Source organism: Ctenopharyngodon idella, chromosome 18 (assembly GCF_019924925.1).
Source record: "Ctenopharyngodon idella isolate HZGC_01 chromosome 18, HZGC01, whole genome shotgun sequence".
NCBI classification, from domain to species: domain Eukaryota; kingdom Metazoa; phylum Chordata; class Actinopteri; order Cypriniformes; family Xenocyprididae; genus Ctenopharyngodon; species Ctenopharyngodon idella.
Genome location: NC_067237.1, coordinates 28,645,684 through 28,661,714, shown reverse-complemented (window position 1 = coordinate 28,661,714; position 16,031 = coordinate 28,645,684). Strand labels below are relative to the sequence as shown.

General features: G+C 36.8%; 1 protein-coding gene across 1 annotated transcript in view; it reads left to right on the top strand.

Moving 5' to 3' along the window:
• The window catches only part of sema3e (sema domain, immunoglobulin domain (Ig), short basic domain, secreted, (semaphorin) 3E), a 50,115-nt gene that overhangs the window by 12,035 nt on the left and 22,049 nt on the right, over positions 1 to 16,031 (top strand). Inside the window, 3 exon segments of the mRNA XM_051871168.1 lie at positions 4,726 to 4,886; positions 6,556 to 6,615; positions 6,760 to 6,879. Of these exon segments, the coding sequence (XP_051727128.1) occupies positions 4,726 to 4,886; positions 6,556 to 6,615; positions 6,760 to 6,879 (341 nt within the window).

Below are 16,031 nucleotides of genomic sequence, written 5' to 3'. Positions count from 1 at the left end.
TATATATATGTATATACATATGTATATGTGTGTGTGTGTGTGTATATATATATATGTATGTGTATATATATATATATATATATATATATATATATATATATTTGTGAGCTAGGGGATTTAAACTACAGTTCAACATGTATTGATTTATTGTAATAAAGGGCAGCATTTAGATTGCTCATTGACTTTGGTTGGTTATTTATTTTCATTAGTAATCTATAAATATTGAATGCACTGATTCCATTATACAGAGCAGTACTTGTGAAGGATATGTAGCCTAACCCAGACATGCAGCCTGTCTGGAAGAAGGCAAAGATCATATTCCCAAATACAGGATAACCCTTACGATAATTACTAGGGTTAACAGGTTAACACAGTCAATATGCTGTGTTAAAGGACAGAGTCTCTCTTAAACAAAGTCTTCAGTCTTCTCTGCTCAGAATCAGATCTTTTATAGTAATTCGTTTTGGCTTACTGCCTCCTTTAAAATCTTGTTGATTGAAATAAAATGGACTCCTGTTCATAAAAACAAGCTTGCTTTATACTACAGTGAGAAAAATATGGTTTATGAAAAGTTCATCCATCAGAGGGTCTACAAAATGACCTTTCCTGTTAGACAAAAGACGGAGAACTCACAGTGACAGATGAAAGAAGGAAGCCTCTTTTCCTTCCCAGGATGAAAGCACTTCCCTATCTACGATAGCCGATAGCCCCTCAGCAAAGGGAGTAGATGTCCACATCCGCAATCAGCCTATCAGCTCTCTTTAAATCTGAATCTTCAGCCCTCCAAAGTCGTCTTTAGGGAGAACCGGCACTTCCTTAGACCTGCTTGCCCCGGCTGAGGTTCAGATGCCTTGGGCAGAGGAAACAGGTCTTTAGTTTGGCTTACGGTGAAATACAGCCCATTCAGTACATGGGGATTTGGATTAGAGCGGGTTTGGGTCATTTCCCTTTCAATAACTGGTTTTTCAATTTTATTAGCTGACAGATCTGAGAATGGAATTGACAGTGTTCCCTGTGAGCAAATGCAGTCACTTCCTATCTTAAAATCATAGTGGCGCCCATAAAAAGTACTTTCACTTACAATCTGAATTAATAAATATGTTGCCGTCGATAACATACACAAAAATCATTGTTTAACAGTTACTTTTTATTTATCAATGAAATGAATTTTCCATTACAACATTAACATTAGTTCCATTAGTTCAGTCATAAAAACTCTAGATGGCGCAGGCTGATGGGTCCTTAACGCAAGCTGATGATAATTACAGTATTAACTACTTGGTAAAAGCTGATTGGTCGATGTCACATCTGCAGCCAATGAGCTTGTTGCCCACACATTTAAATGGCTGGTTACATTCACTATAGTAGTTTGCAGTGCGCTTCAGAGTTCCTCTAAAACCCTCCACCTTCCCCAGCTCCAACTGTATAGATCTGCTATGGGTTATTGATATATGCTATTTGTGCAGCAGCAGTATGTCTTACTCGCAGCAGCGTATCGTCATATGTATTGGCAGTAGCAAGTTCCTGTACTTGCTCTGCAGCAGCAGCAATAATCAGCAGCAGCAGCAATTTAGCAGCAGCGTAGCAGATCTATTCCGCCAAGACCAAATACAGTAACATTATTGTCATATCCATTACAATGCTAACAATCTTGTGAGAGTTGTCATGATTGAACCACATTTTTTTTTTTTTTTTTTTCCCACTACACTACCTTTTTAATTTATTATAGCAGATGAATGGTTCTCTTTTTCATCTGATTTCCTCCCCCACCCCTCCACTGAAGAGCCTAATAGTACGACCCTTGCCCGGTCAAGGGCATCGAGTTAGTAACGGTGAGGGGTTAAAATTCTCATTGCCTCTGGGGGCATTCAGGATTATTTTTTGGCCTGCGTTGGGACATTTGCTGTTTGTTCTAGATACAAGGTCTCCTTTATAAACATTATGATGCCTTATGCCTTTTCATTGTGGTCTCTGCTAATAAATGCAGTATATTAAATAAATATTTATAGGAGTGGATGAACCCTCCATGTGAAACATCACAGAGAGGCCAGTAAATATTGAGCTAGATCTGTTTTTTTGTTTTTTGTTTTTTATCTTTGTCATTTATCTTCATTAACAAGAGGCCAAACACATAGATTTAGAATGAGAAAGTAGCTCATAATCAAATTGAATGAAAGAGGCAGAGTGGAATTGATTTTATACATTAAACATAAATAAAACAAAACGACAAGTAAAATAAACATCAATAGGGCAGAGACCTTGAATTAATACGAGTGAATGAAATGCGAAATTCTTCATCCAATCTGTTTGTTATTTTGCTGGATTTATATATGGTTAGGGAACTGGAAATTATTCCTATAGACATTTAGCCCCCACTGTATCTGCAAAACAGCAGAGTGAGGTATTAGATTGACTTTTAAATGAACCTGAAAACTGTGGGTGTGTGACTGTGTGTTGCTTGTTTTCATGTTTTTTTTTTTTTTTTTTTTTTTTTAGTATCCCAAGGCATTTCTATTAACTGAAAGACTCATAAACATAATTAAAGACACATTGAGTGTCTTTCAGAAGAGCTGCTCTCAGACACTAAAATCTGATCAAAGTCTGCCACTTTAAATGTCTGTCTTTGACCTTGTCTTTCTCTTTCCACTTTCTTTATGTCTGTTTATCCCTCTCGCTATCATTTCAGTAATCCAGTTTTATCCTGTATCTGTCTGTCTGCTTCCCTTATCTTCTTTCCATACATGCTTTTGCCCTTCAACTTTCTAAGTGGCTCTTTTAAAGTATTAGTAGGCCTATATGCAGAATTGAAAATAGACTCCCCCTCATTTCATTCCAGACTTCTATGATTTTCTTTCTTCTGTGGAACACAAACAGAGAAAATTTGGTCCACGTAATTATAATTAATGGGGACTGAAGATTTTAAGCTTCTAAAAGGACACAAAAACAGTGAATATGACTCGAACTACATACTTTTCTGAAGTGATATGATAGCATTGGTGATTTTCCCTTCCAGTGAGCTACAGTATTAGCTCCTTCAATTACAGTAGGTTTCATTATGGCTTCATATCAACCATTTTTATGATTCTTTTATGGTGCTTTTTGTCTTGTGCAGTTCCATTATATTAAAAAGAGTGGTCAATATAATACACATTTAATGAAAGAAAGTTATAGGGGTTTGGAAATTACATTAAAGTAATGACAGAATGATTCATTTTCTGCTGAATTGTTCCTTTTAATATATTACACTTTTTTTATTTTATTTATTTTTTTGTTCATGTGTCACTGAACTCAACCAGCATCCAGTGGTATATATATGTGTGTATCCATTTATCGATGGATCTGCCTGCATCTGTGTGTGTTGGGAGGTTGCCATTGTTCAGTCGAAAGCAACCAGAGAGCATTTAAAATGAAAAACACATTTTGTCATTGGGTGTGTATGACTGGAGGGCCAACTCACACACGCTGAATAAATCAGAAGGTCAAGACCATTACGAGGGCAACTCCCCATGGAGCAACCCAACACACACGCAAACGCACTCAGGAAATCTGTCATAAGTCATTGACACTGCATACTTTGATTAATCATATAATCCACGATTTACTGAAGCGGTGCATCTTTGTCTGAGTTTGGTCATATACTGTATATGTGGTCTGTTTAATCCTGTTCCAGCTGCCTGACTTCACTCTGTGGTGGAAAGAAATTCAACGGAGTAACAGAGAGATTGGCGTAATGAGCTTTATAACGGTTCAACGTACACTATAGTTCAAAAGTTAGGGGTCAGAAAGTGTTTTACTTTTTTTTTTTTTTTTTTTTTTTTTTTAAGAAATTAATACTTTTATTCAGCAAGGACATTAAATTGATTAAAAATGATGATAGAGACGTTTATAATGTTTCAAATAAATGCTGATCTTTTAAACTTTCTATTCAAAGAATCCTGAAAAAAAGCATTACAGTTTCCACAAAATATTAAGCAGCACAACTATTTTCAACATTGATAATAATAAAACATGTTTCTTGAGCACCAAATCAGCATATCAGAATGATTTCTGAAGGATCATGTGACACTGAAGACTGGTGTAATGATGCTGAAAATTCAGCTTTGCCATTACAGGAATAAATGTATTAAAATGTATTAAAATAGAAAGCAGTTCTTTGAAATTGAAAATAATCTGAATGATTAATTCACAAAATGGCCTGTGAGCTAGGGCAATTTTCACACGATTATTAGTGAATAACAAAACTATCTTATGCCTTTCAGAAGTCTTGGATTCTTGTGCACATGGTGATTTTATGGTGCTTTTGTGCCTGGTTTGAGGAAATTATTGCAGAATTTTCATTTTTGGGTGAACTTATTAATTAGCTAGACTACCTTGGTCAAACCAGCTTCACCAGTAAATTCAGTATTAAAGTATTAAAGTACTAAGTATTAAAGTTTGGCGCACAATTCATTCTACGCAGTTTGTCAAATCATGTGGAATAAGGAAAGTTGTACTAATACTTTTCTAAACAGTCAAACATACACTCTAAAAAGTGCTGGGTTAAAAACAACCCAAGTTGGGATAGCATACTCTAGGATTCTCATTGAATCATCCTTAAACCAAAATTCAGAATACTTTAGCAACACCCTGGCAACCACCCTGCCAACCACAGTACAATCCATGGAGTAAGTTTTGCATGAGAAAGCATCGCTAAAATATACTTTCTAATTGTTTGTGTGTTTGTAGAGTTATGGGAGCTGAACAGGACATGGCTGTTTCAGGCCGGAGAGGGTCGTCTGCAGCACTACAGTATGTTCCTGGACGAGACTCAGGAAAGGCTAATCGTCGGTGGAAAAGACATCCTGTACTCTCTCAATCTGGAGCGCATCACTGCCCCTCACAAAGAGGTACATGTATGTGCGTACATGTTCTTAGGCAACGTCATTGTCATCTGAGTGTGTGCATGTGTGGTACAGTTTATCAGCTCATTTGACTCTTGAGTGTACGTTGCGCAAATCAATTTACGTCTGTTGCTGAATAAATCTCAGCATAACTACACACATATTAAATAAATAAAATCAGCACTCATGCAAAGAGAACACAGAGATGGATTGCAACCATCTGCTTCTCTACAATTTATGGACATTCACAAACCCTTGTGCTCGTTTTTCAGTTGTTGCACTGAAACTGTTAATTAGTGGCCAAGCACTAAAGGTGCATAGGCACCTGTTGTAATCATTGGCGTTCTTATTGTTCTTCTTCCGCTCTGGAAGTCTATGGCAGCCCATAGAACCAATTGAAGGAAAGTTATGAAATTTGGCATGCAGATAGAGGACAGTCTGAACTTTAACCACAGCAATTTTGGAGTCTCTAACTCAATCTCTTTAGTGCCACCAACTACAAAGATGCACTCATGTTTATGTTAATAGCTTTTGAAATGTAAGGGCTAGAAACAAAATTCTTTTTTTTCTCTGATTCCTTGGCTCAAGACGATTCGACTGCAGCACACAAAAAGACTTGGATTTCAAATTCATTGCAGAAATACAAACACAGGTGTATGTGTAAATTAATTCCAAACTTAAGTGTCTGATCACATACGAATGCCCCTAGTGGCAGTCGTATGGAACTTTCAAAATGGTTGTGAAGCTGCTGTTACCCTCTGCTTATTCACCATGGTAAAATGAATGAATATACTGTATCCACACAAACCAAATGACCACTGATTTGTTTGAAAGAGAAGAAAAAGAGGTTTTCTAAGGCTAATCAACATAAATAGTTATGTATAAAACAATCATTATGGACATAATAATTCATAACTACACATTTTACAGAAATTATGTTTATAATGATTTAGTGAACAAATATTGGTAATTTTTAGCTTGCGTCATAGTTTTAATAAGAGTACATCACGTTGGTCAGGCAGTTGCAACTCATCTGAAGCTCAAATCTGATCTAAAAATTCTGCATACGCATATGGTTTGTTAATTCACACAGCTTCCATACATCTTTAAATTGCAATTGAATGACTTCCGATCTGTCATTTGTCAAAGACAGTGAAAATTCAGTTTTACTGATAGTATACAGCTGGTCATGTGATCCCAGTATGGCGCCCATCATGACTGGAACAAATGCAATAGATTTTAATGAGTCTTCATGTCATGTACATGATTTTAAACAAATGTGTTAAAAGTACTTTTCATTTCTTCAGGTGTAAAAAGTAGAAGGTTTTAAGTAGAAAAATCTTCGGAAAAGCCTGTTTTATAATTATAATAAAGCCCGGATTATAATTAGTGGGTTATAAAGAGCTATAATTCAACTGTAGCGGACTTGGAATTTACGTTTATATTTATGCATTTGGAAAGCTCATTAATCCAAAGCGACTTACATTGCATTCAAGGTATAGCTACATTTTGTCAGTTCATGCTTTCCCTGGAAATCAAACTCATGACCCTGGAATGCAGGAATAAAGACCACAGGTCAGAAAATATAACTGTGACAGTATTTAGCCAAGTAGAGCAAGAGCATTTCTTTGCCAGAATAATATTACCAGAACCAATCTGCCTGTCTCTGTTTTAGATTCATTGGGCGAGCTCTGAAGATCAGGTGGAGGATTGTTTAATGCAGGGCAGAGAGAAGGTAAATCTGTTATACATTCTGTGTATGTGACACAGTGGTATCCTGTTACATGACTACAATGTTTGATGAAATGTGTTAAAAAACATTCTTAAAGCTTTTCTTTATCTCTTTGTCTTTCTCTTTGTCTCTCCCTCTCTCTCTTAGCCGGAGTGTGCAAACTACATTAAGCTGGTGCAGCATTATAACAGCACCCACCTGTTAGCATGTGGAACTGGAGCCTTCAGCCCAGTGTGTGCCTATATCAGAGTGGGTCAGGGAACACAGGTAAATCTAATATACTAGGGGAAAAAATCTTGTATCTTAAAAAGGAGATCAATGAGCAATGAAAAGTTTGTAAGATAACAAAGAGGGCAGTTGAAGTAACACATTAATTTAGTGTAATTAATTAAAACAAATTACATTAATGAATTTAAATTGGTCAAGATCTTGTATTGACAAATGCAAGAGTCGAGCACTCTGTAAAGTCTACTCCAGCACATCCCAAAGACTTTCAATGAATTTAAGGTCTGGACTCTGGAGGTGCCAATTCATGTGCGAAAATTACTCTTCATGCTCCCTCTCAACCATTCTTTCTCAGTTTGATCCTGATGATGACCACTTTGACGCTTCAAAATGTTCATAAGAGATCGTAAAACTAATCCATATGAATCGAGCGGTTTAGTCCAAATTTTCTGAAGAGACTCGATCGCTTAGGCTTAGGCTTTTACGCATCTAAACATTGATCAGCGAACATAAGCACAAGCTCAACCTAACCTTAATGACGCAGAAGAACAAACCTCTTCCAAAAGCTGCGTGACACACAAGAATGAACCTCATTAGTTATTAAATTAAACAAATTAGTAAATCGTGGGCTCCATAGTTATATAGTTACATATTTATATAAAATATAAGTAAATATTTTTATTGGAAAACATGAAAAAAGTAACACTGTGGCTTCTTTTATCATTGAAACCTTGTTAGTTAGAAGTTAGAAGGTGAAAAAACAAAATTACACTGGTATGTTTTAAAACCATGAAGTGAGTCACAGTTGTTGACAACAAAGTCTCAGAGATTCCTCAGTGACCACAGCGTCTTTGAAGGTTTTTATTGTATCTGAAGCAGACTGAGGTTGCTAAAAATGCTCCGGTGTTGCCTTGGCCTTCTGTCCACTTTTTGACTTCCATTATGGAAAACATGTCTTGAGGAGGTATTGTTTGTCTTCTGAGGAATGTGTCGTAGTGACTCACAGATGAATTGTGTCCAGTGTTGTGCTGTTGTTTGTCACCAGAGACTGTACTGGAAACTACCCCTGTAGTTTGTGACTGTCACTCTCACTGGGTCGTGCAGAGACTCTTGCGATAATTGAAACCAGTCAGAGTGGTAACAAGTTAAAGCACTTAACATCTCAAGACACTAAAACATTGATCGTGTTTTCAGTTCTGAAATCTTTGATTGTAAAAAGATCCAGATGCCGTGTGTCACCGTGAAGCTTAGGAGCACATTTTAGTTTAGAGGGCTGTTTGATAACATGATGGCTGGTATTCAGCTTGCTGGAAGTTCGCAGTTTGCAGTTAGAAGGGAAGAAATACTTAAAAGCATGTGGAATTGTATTATCATTTAAGGAATGTTAAAAATCTGGTGGTTTAGAGGCACAGAATAAAGAATGTGACCTACATCTTAACTGCTGTGTGGAAAAGTTGAAGGTTTTCATGCTTCGCATGAGGCTAACCTGCTAATACATCAATATCAAGCTTTGTTAATTTGTACTTTTTTGTCTTTTTATTTTTCAGATCTATTTTATGTCCACAGAAGTGTTAACTAAACAAACTAAAATTATTAAAAATGGTTTTCATTAAAGGCACAATCTGTATTTTTTCACCGCCAGGGGTCGCTAACCTCTTCAAAACAATAACAAAGGCGTAGATTGATGACGCATTAAAGGAACACTCATTTTCCAACTCCCCCAGAGTTAAACAGTTGAGTTTTACCGTTTTCGAATCCATTCAGCCGATCTCCGGGTCTGGCGGTACCACTTTTAGCATAGCTTAGCATAGTTCATTGAATCTGATTAGACCGTTAGCATCTCGCTCAAAAACGACCAAAGAGTTTCGATATTTTTCCTATTATAAACTTGACTCTTCTGTAGTTACATTGTGTACTAAGACCAACGGAAAATGAAAAGTTGCGATTTTCTAAGCCGATATGGCTAGGAACTATACTCTAATTCTGGCGTAATGATCAAGGAACTTTGCTGCCGTACCATAGGTGCAGCACTATGAGTCTGTATTTGGCGTCTTGTGAATGTCCTTTTTTTTTTTTTTTTCTCTCCCATTTATCTTTGGAGCTTTGTTGTTGGTGCCTGTTTTTTTTTTTTTTTTTTTTGCACTGTTAATAAGTTCTTAATAAAAAAAAAAAAGAAAGAAAAAAAAAAAAAAAAAAAACATTGGTGCAGCATGCGCAATGATATTACGCAGCGCCTGTGACCCCCTGCTTGAACAGGGAGTGTGCCTTGCAACCATGGAGACATTTGTGAGAGGCGCTGCATAATATCATTGCACCTGCTGCACCCATGGTACGGCAGCAAAGTTCCTTGATCATTACGCCGGAATGAGAGTATAGTTCCTAGCTATATCGGCTTAGAAAATCGCAACTTTTCATTTTCCGTTGGTCTTAGTACACGATGTAACTACAGAAGAGTCAAGTTTTAAATAGGAAAAATATCGAAACTCTTTGGTCGTTTTTGAGCGAGATGCTAACGGTCTAATCAGATTCAATGAACTATGCTAAGCTATGCTAAAAGTGGTATTGCCAGACCCGGAGAACGGCTGAATGGACTCGAAAACAGTAAAACTCAACTGTTTAACTCTAGGGGAGTTGGAAAATTAGCCTATTTTCAAAAAAAGTGGAATGTTCCTTTAAATGAGCGTGAAATCATGGAACTTGTCATCATGCCGATGGATCTAATAATGTTTATGGGGAAATACTGTTTATGGCCGAGAATTACGGACACGATTGCTAATGAGAGACAGATATCAGTGCCACATGTGTGTCCCAGGGGATATAAACGAATGAGGACATTTCATTCTACCGAATTACTTGAAATACTACTCATATAGGTCAGTTTATTTGATGAATTAAAATTGTGAGGTAATGCAGTGCTGTTTCATTTGGTCTAACGTTACATTATCATACTAAACTGCATTTGAGTGTGTTGAAAGTTGTAATGTTATTCTATGTATTAGTTTGTTGGCTGTATGAGAATAACAGTAAGCTAGATCAACAGTAGAATATCATACTGATGAGATTCTAACATTTCATTGTGTTGAGCTATATAACATTGATTCATCTTATGTACATTTGCTTAACTGTCTAAAAACGTGCATGAGTGATATCTTTGTCAAGTCGCAGTTTGTCGCAAAGCTCTCGCCTTCTCGAAAACGCCACACCGATATTGATCCTCATTTTATTTCTCCTTTTGTCCCAAACTTTGCTTGCCATGGTCCATAATGTTTGAATGAAACAACAGCGTGCCTCTAGACGTTACGCAGCTGTCCACGTCTGTTGCCATGGTTACTATGCAGGACAAGCGGAAACCAGGGATAACGCAGATATTACGTCATTGACAGGCGACAAGTGACAAGGGAGGAACGGGCACTATTTAAAATTGTGAATTTCTCTGAATTTACAAATTCTTGGAAACATTTAGGTTAATGTAAGTACGCCCTTGAATGAAATATATAACACTGTGCAAGTGGTTTATGGATATTTTAATATAAAAATCTTACATATTGTGCCTTTACATTAAATAAAGCTGAAATAACAGATCCTGAATTTAATAAAATATCTTAGTCACTTTTCAAAATTTAAGGCCATAAAAGTATCTTCATTAGCATAAAAAAGAAGTCTAAAATCTTTTAAATTCAGCAGGTTTTAGGTTTTTCAATGGCAGTTAAACTTTTTCATTGCGGAAAAAAAATTAGTGCAGCAAATCTGCCTTTCTATTGGCTGTAAAAACCAATGATTATTTGTATATACAGTACATCCTATTTTTGTATGCTAAAGGTTCACATTCTTATAATTTGCTCATACGGGTGTTGTAGGTTTGAGCCTCGATCACATGTCCCCTTTCTCTCTCTCTCTTTCTCTCTTTCCCCAACAATTTCCTGTCATTCTCTCCACTATCTCTCTAATGAGGAGGCAAAATCCCATCAATACTAATGTAAAAGTTACAGAAAATAGTTCTGACAGCACTTTCTTTCTGAAGCGACTTTAACACTTCCACAGCCTGGTCTCCAGAGAGACAGACAGAGTTTGTTTTAGTGTGCGACGGAATGTTTTATCATTCTTACTCTATTAAAATCTCCAACCAAACATCCAGACTAGCGAAAACAAACATCTCCATCCTCCCAGGAGAGCCTCAGTCAAATTATAGAGCGGCTAATCACAGAGAAGTGAGCTTTATTTGAAGGAACATGCTAGAAGAAAAGAGCAAAGAGGAGATGTTTATTTAAAGGAAAAAGGGAATCTGGATTCGTTCCTGTGCCACATTGTGGCAGTCAGCCTGCTGTCTTTGTTTCCCTCTACCTCTCAATCTTTGGCAGGTTTAAGGACAGAGAATTCTAGTGCCTTATAAAATCCATTTTATTTTATTTTTTTCCTAAATTCAGTTTAATTTTAATTTTTTTTTTTTTTTTTTTTTTTTCCATTTTAATTCTTCTGGATTCTGTTTTTTTACCATTTACATTTTTCTGCACTATTTAATGGTTTAATTAACTTTTAATAGTCAAAAAGCATGTCTAATTAATTGGATTAAAATTGTAAGAAATTTTGTGTTTTCTGTTTTATTTTTGCTAGATTTATGATTAAGACAAATTTATTATGAAAAAAACGGTGGCAATCTAATTAAGGCATAAAACATGAACCATTTACGTAAGTTTTTAAAATGAAATCAAATGAATTTTAACAATATCTGTTTTTACTTTTTTTTGGCGGACAAAGTGCTGCACAACAGAGGTTTACTGCTAAAATTAAAACATGGAAGAAAATTTGAGATTTATTCCTTAAAAAATTTAAGTTTTAATAATTTTATTATCATTATTACTACTACTTTGAGAAGTACATCCTACTGTACATTAGTAATATAGTTCTGTCACAATTTCTTCAAGTTAAACCGAACTTTTATTTTGACGGGTTGTCGTGATGACCTTTGAGTTTCTGTGTGTACAGTATATGATATATTTCTCAAATAAAATGGTGAAATGCTCATGAAGTGACTCTCAAAGCAGCTCTGGAGATGAAGTTCATGTCAAGTTTCATCATATATATATATATAGAGAGAGAGAGAGAGAGAGAGAGAGAGATGGAAGACTTTGAAAACACCATGTGCGTAACCTGTGCTTGAGTATGTACTGTAGACGAAACCGCACGATTCGTTCACACAGAGAGACACAGATCATTCAGACTTCATATTTACATAGTCTTTTGTGGTTTAATATTCACAACCCTACTTTTGATTTATTCATCCATGACATTTTTTTGGATTCCGTGGCTCCATCTGCATTTTCCACATCACAGAAATCATAGAAGTCCCTAGAATTCCAATCTCACCTCATTCCCGCTTTTTATCTTAACCAAGTTCAGAGATCAGAACTCATGGCTGGGAATAGGAAGCACTTCTGGCTCCCTGACCCTCCGGCAGAGGTGAAGGAGAGAGCCACAGGCGTTGTGAGAGCCATAGGCAGGAGATCAGAGTGGGTTTAATTAGAGGAGACAGGCTTCAGCGGGGTGCCTGATAACTCCAGCACTGAGCTGCAGGCCGCCAGCACACGCCTCAGTCTGACACAGCTACACCCTAAACACTCAGAGACATTAATGAGATGCATACGAGGCACATATGCATCTGTGCACATAAGAGATGGGCTTTGCATTCATATATACACACTACGACAAAGATGGATACAGATACCTGCACAATTATACACACACTCGGCCCTGGAGTGCGGGGATGACATGATGCAGATGTAGCTATGATGACAAGAAAGACTGATAAAGCTACAGAGACACAGACCAGAACCGGAGAGAGAGCGGGTGAGAGGAGCGTACATGTACATGCAGGCGAACGCCCCTGCACACATTCCTTCCCTAACATTAGGAATCTAAGCACCGTTCCGGCCCTTTGCGCCCATACGTACTTCACCTGACACATCACAGCACACCGTTCCCTCTCACTGTCTTCTCTTTCACCAAAACCCTGTGTTTTCTCATGGGATTTACACATACTTATACTGTATACTAATGCACCCACATTACTAACACCTTGCCTGAATAAACACATAAAACTTACTGAGTGTCCTAGTATAACATAACATATAACATAACATGAAACATAGCAACATAGTAAAAATGTTTTGCATGTTAATCACAGTTAAATGAAAATCTATTGTAGTTAAAATTTAAATTAACATTTAAATTTTAACTACAATAGATTGTAGTTACATTTGGCAGACACTTATGCAAATGACTAATTGTACATTGCATTCGATTAGATCAGTTCTTGGTTTTCCTGGGAATAGAACCCATGACCTTCCCATTGATGATGCTCTAGTCTACTGTTTAAGGTACAGGAAGGCTTTAAATAAATGCGATTAACTGAACTTTAAAGTTCTTCTTTGACCCTTTTAAAGCTGCAGTCCGTAAGTTTTACCTCTTTGTCGCCATCTCTGTTTGAAACCTGCAAGTGCAGTTAGTTGCGGAATTATCATTTTACGTGGGTTGTGCATTGGCACGGCTCCTCAGCACTGATGAATCTAATGTTTTGAGGTGAATGTTTGGGCTGTCAGTCACCGCACTGGTGTGGATACTGTACAGATACTACGTCTTGGTTGGAAGTACGACCAAAATAATACGTTTTACCGGAAAATGTCATCTGAACAAGTAACATGTCTGCCACTTTTGCTCTGACCAAAAGAGTTTTACAATAAATCTAATGGTGATTAAATCTAACGATCGCAAAGTTATCTCATCACATCAAACTGTGCAAATTATTATTATTGTTATACTTTGTTCTCAAATTGTTAATGTTAACAAAATCAACATTGCGTGAATATGCGTATTTAGTGTGTATTAGTGTTATCTAATTAGCATTATCTACCTGTCTTACCTGTCCAGCAGAAAAAAAGCAATCTCTGCGTCCATTTTAAATGCATTTAAAACACAGAGTTCACGCCACCTTTCAAAAGCCCTGACGATATTTTTATTCTTGTTTTCGCACGGGCCTGGTCGCATTCCCTTTTTTGCTGTTAGCCACTCTGCAGTCTGAAGTCTTTTTTTACTGCTGGTGATTTGCAGTTGTCAATGATGATGGTCATCTTTACCGTTCTTGATTACAATCCGCCATCAAAATAACAAGCTTAATTATTAAAGCTGCTGTAAAAGAGTCTTCAAATGATCCGCCACCTGCATATTGACGCAAAGGCAAACTTGTATTTCCCGTGGAAACCTATCAGTACCACTCAAATTAAAAAATTATTACAAGCTTACCGTTGTAAATCTAAGGCTAAGGCAGGGAGATAGTTTTGAACACTGGCTGGATATGTACTTGCAATAATTGATTTTGGATCATTTTTAACCAAAAAAGTACACCTTTAAGTGCACCTCTAAATGTAATTTCAAAATAACTTATATTGTCTTTGAAATATGGTTAATGTTTACTGCTGAATGTACTAACAAGCATTTATGGTAAACTAAAATATACTTTCAGTGTCATTTCTTAAAACTTGAAACATGTATTTAAATATATATGACCCTGGACCACAAAACCAGTCATAAGGTTTTTGAAATTGAGATTTATACATCATTTATACATCATCACTGAATAAATAAGCTTTCCATTGATGTATGGTTTGTTAGGATAGGACAATATTTGGCCGAGATACAACTATTTGAAAATCTGGAATCTGAGGGTGCAAAAAAATCAAAATATTGAGAAAATTGCCTTTAAAGTTGTCCAAATGAAGTCCTTAGCAATGCATATCCACTCACAAAAATACATTTTTGATATATTTACGGTAGGAAATTTACAAAATATCTTCATGGAACATGATCTTTATTTAATATACTAATGATTTTTGGCATAAAAGAAAAATCGATAATTTTGACCCATACAATGTATTGTTGGCTACAAATATACCCATGCGACTTATGACTGGTTTTGTGGTCCACGGTCACATATTCGTAAGGGAAATATTTGTAGTGGGCGTAACTTGTAGTAGGGGGTGTAATTTGTAGGGCCGTGGTTTGTAGTACTCTGGGACGCAGTCGGACACACTTCGTTCAGACGGACCCGCAAAAAGATTTAAAACGGTGTATTATTCATGCCAGGCCAGTAGTTGGCGATGTCACTTTGTAAAGAAAAACTATGCACCTATAGTCTGAACGCATAATACGCACGCGCATGACGTCACTGTTTTCATGAATACACTTTTTTGTAATTTACACAAAGACGATAACGGTATCTTTTTCAAAAACGTGCACTTTGAACCCCGTTTTCAAAAGTTTGTGTTTTCAGGCCCCTAAAACGTCATTGTCATGTAAACGAACGGCCAAAATGTATAAAAAGTTTTCAGTTTTTAGTTGAAAACGGTATTGTGTAAATGCCCCCTCAGTGTCTAGGGAAGATGCAATCATGCTTAAAAGGCATAGGCAGCCCAGACCTTCACATACTAGTAATTCCACCAACACTCAGTTTCGGTATTCTGCAGCTGTCGGTTTCAGGTGATCTCTCACCTAACATTTCAACCGTCCTAACTATACGCAACACGATCGCTAAACCTCATTCAAATTTGAACCATGTGTCCACCCACAAGGTGTTCATGTGAGTTTGTGTATGTGCATGACTTCATCAGCCTTAAGGTGTGCTGATTATCATGTGAATCTCGTACTATTTCATCTCATCTATGCCACAAATATTACTTCAGGCACATCATCTGCTTAAACAAGCAGATACGCACACGTACAACCATGTGTGTTGGCCACAAGGGCTGATGCTATCGGTCTAGTGATCACAAGACTGTGTTAAGTAAGATTTGTACGTTTAAAAAGGACCTTACAGCCCCTCTGCATATACCCTACGTATACCACAGCCAACTTTTATGATTTATACCCATAATTCTTCCATGTAACGACACGCTTCATAAAATGAAGTTATGGTTTTGGCTAAGGATTTATTTCCATTCCAGTTTTGTATGAAGTTAGAGGAGTGAATGATCGAGAAAAAAAAAAGTCTACCTGCTGAAAGAGTAGAAGAATGATCTAAAGACAGGAAATGATGGATGGACTGGTGTTACATGTCTGGTGTTTGTTTCTCCAGGATCACACGGTGTGAGAACACATAAATCAAGCTTGTGAAAGCCTGTTCTGTGACACATGTTGCACAGCTT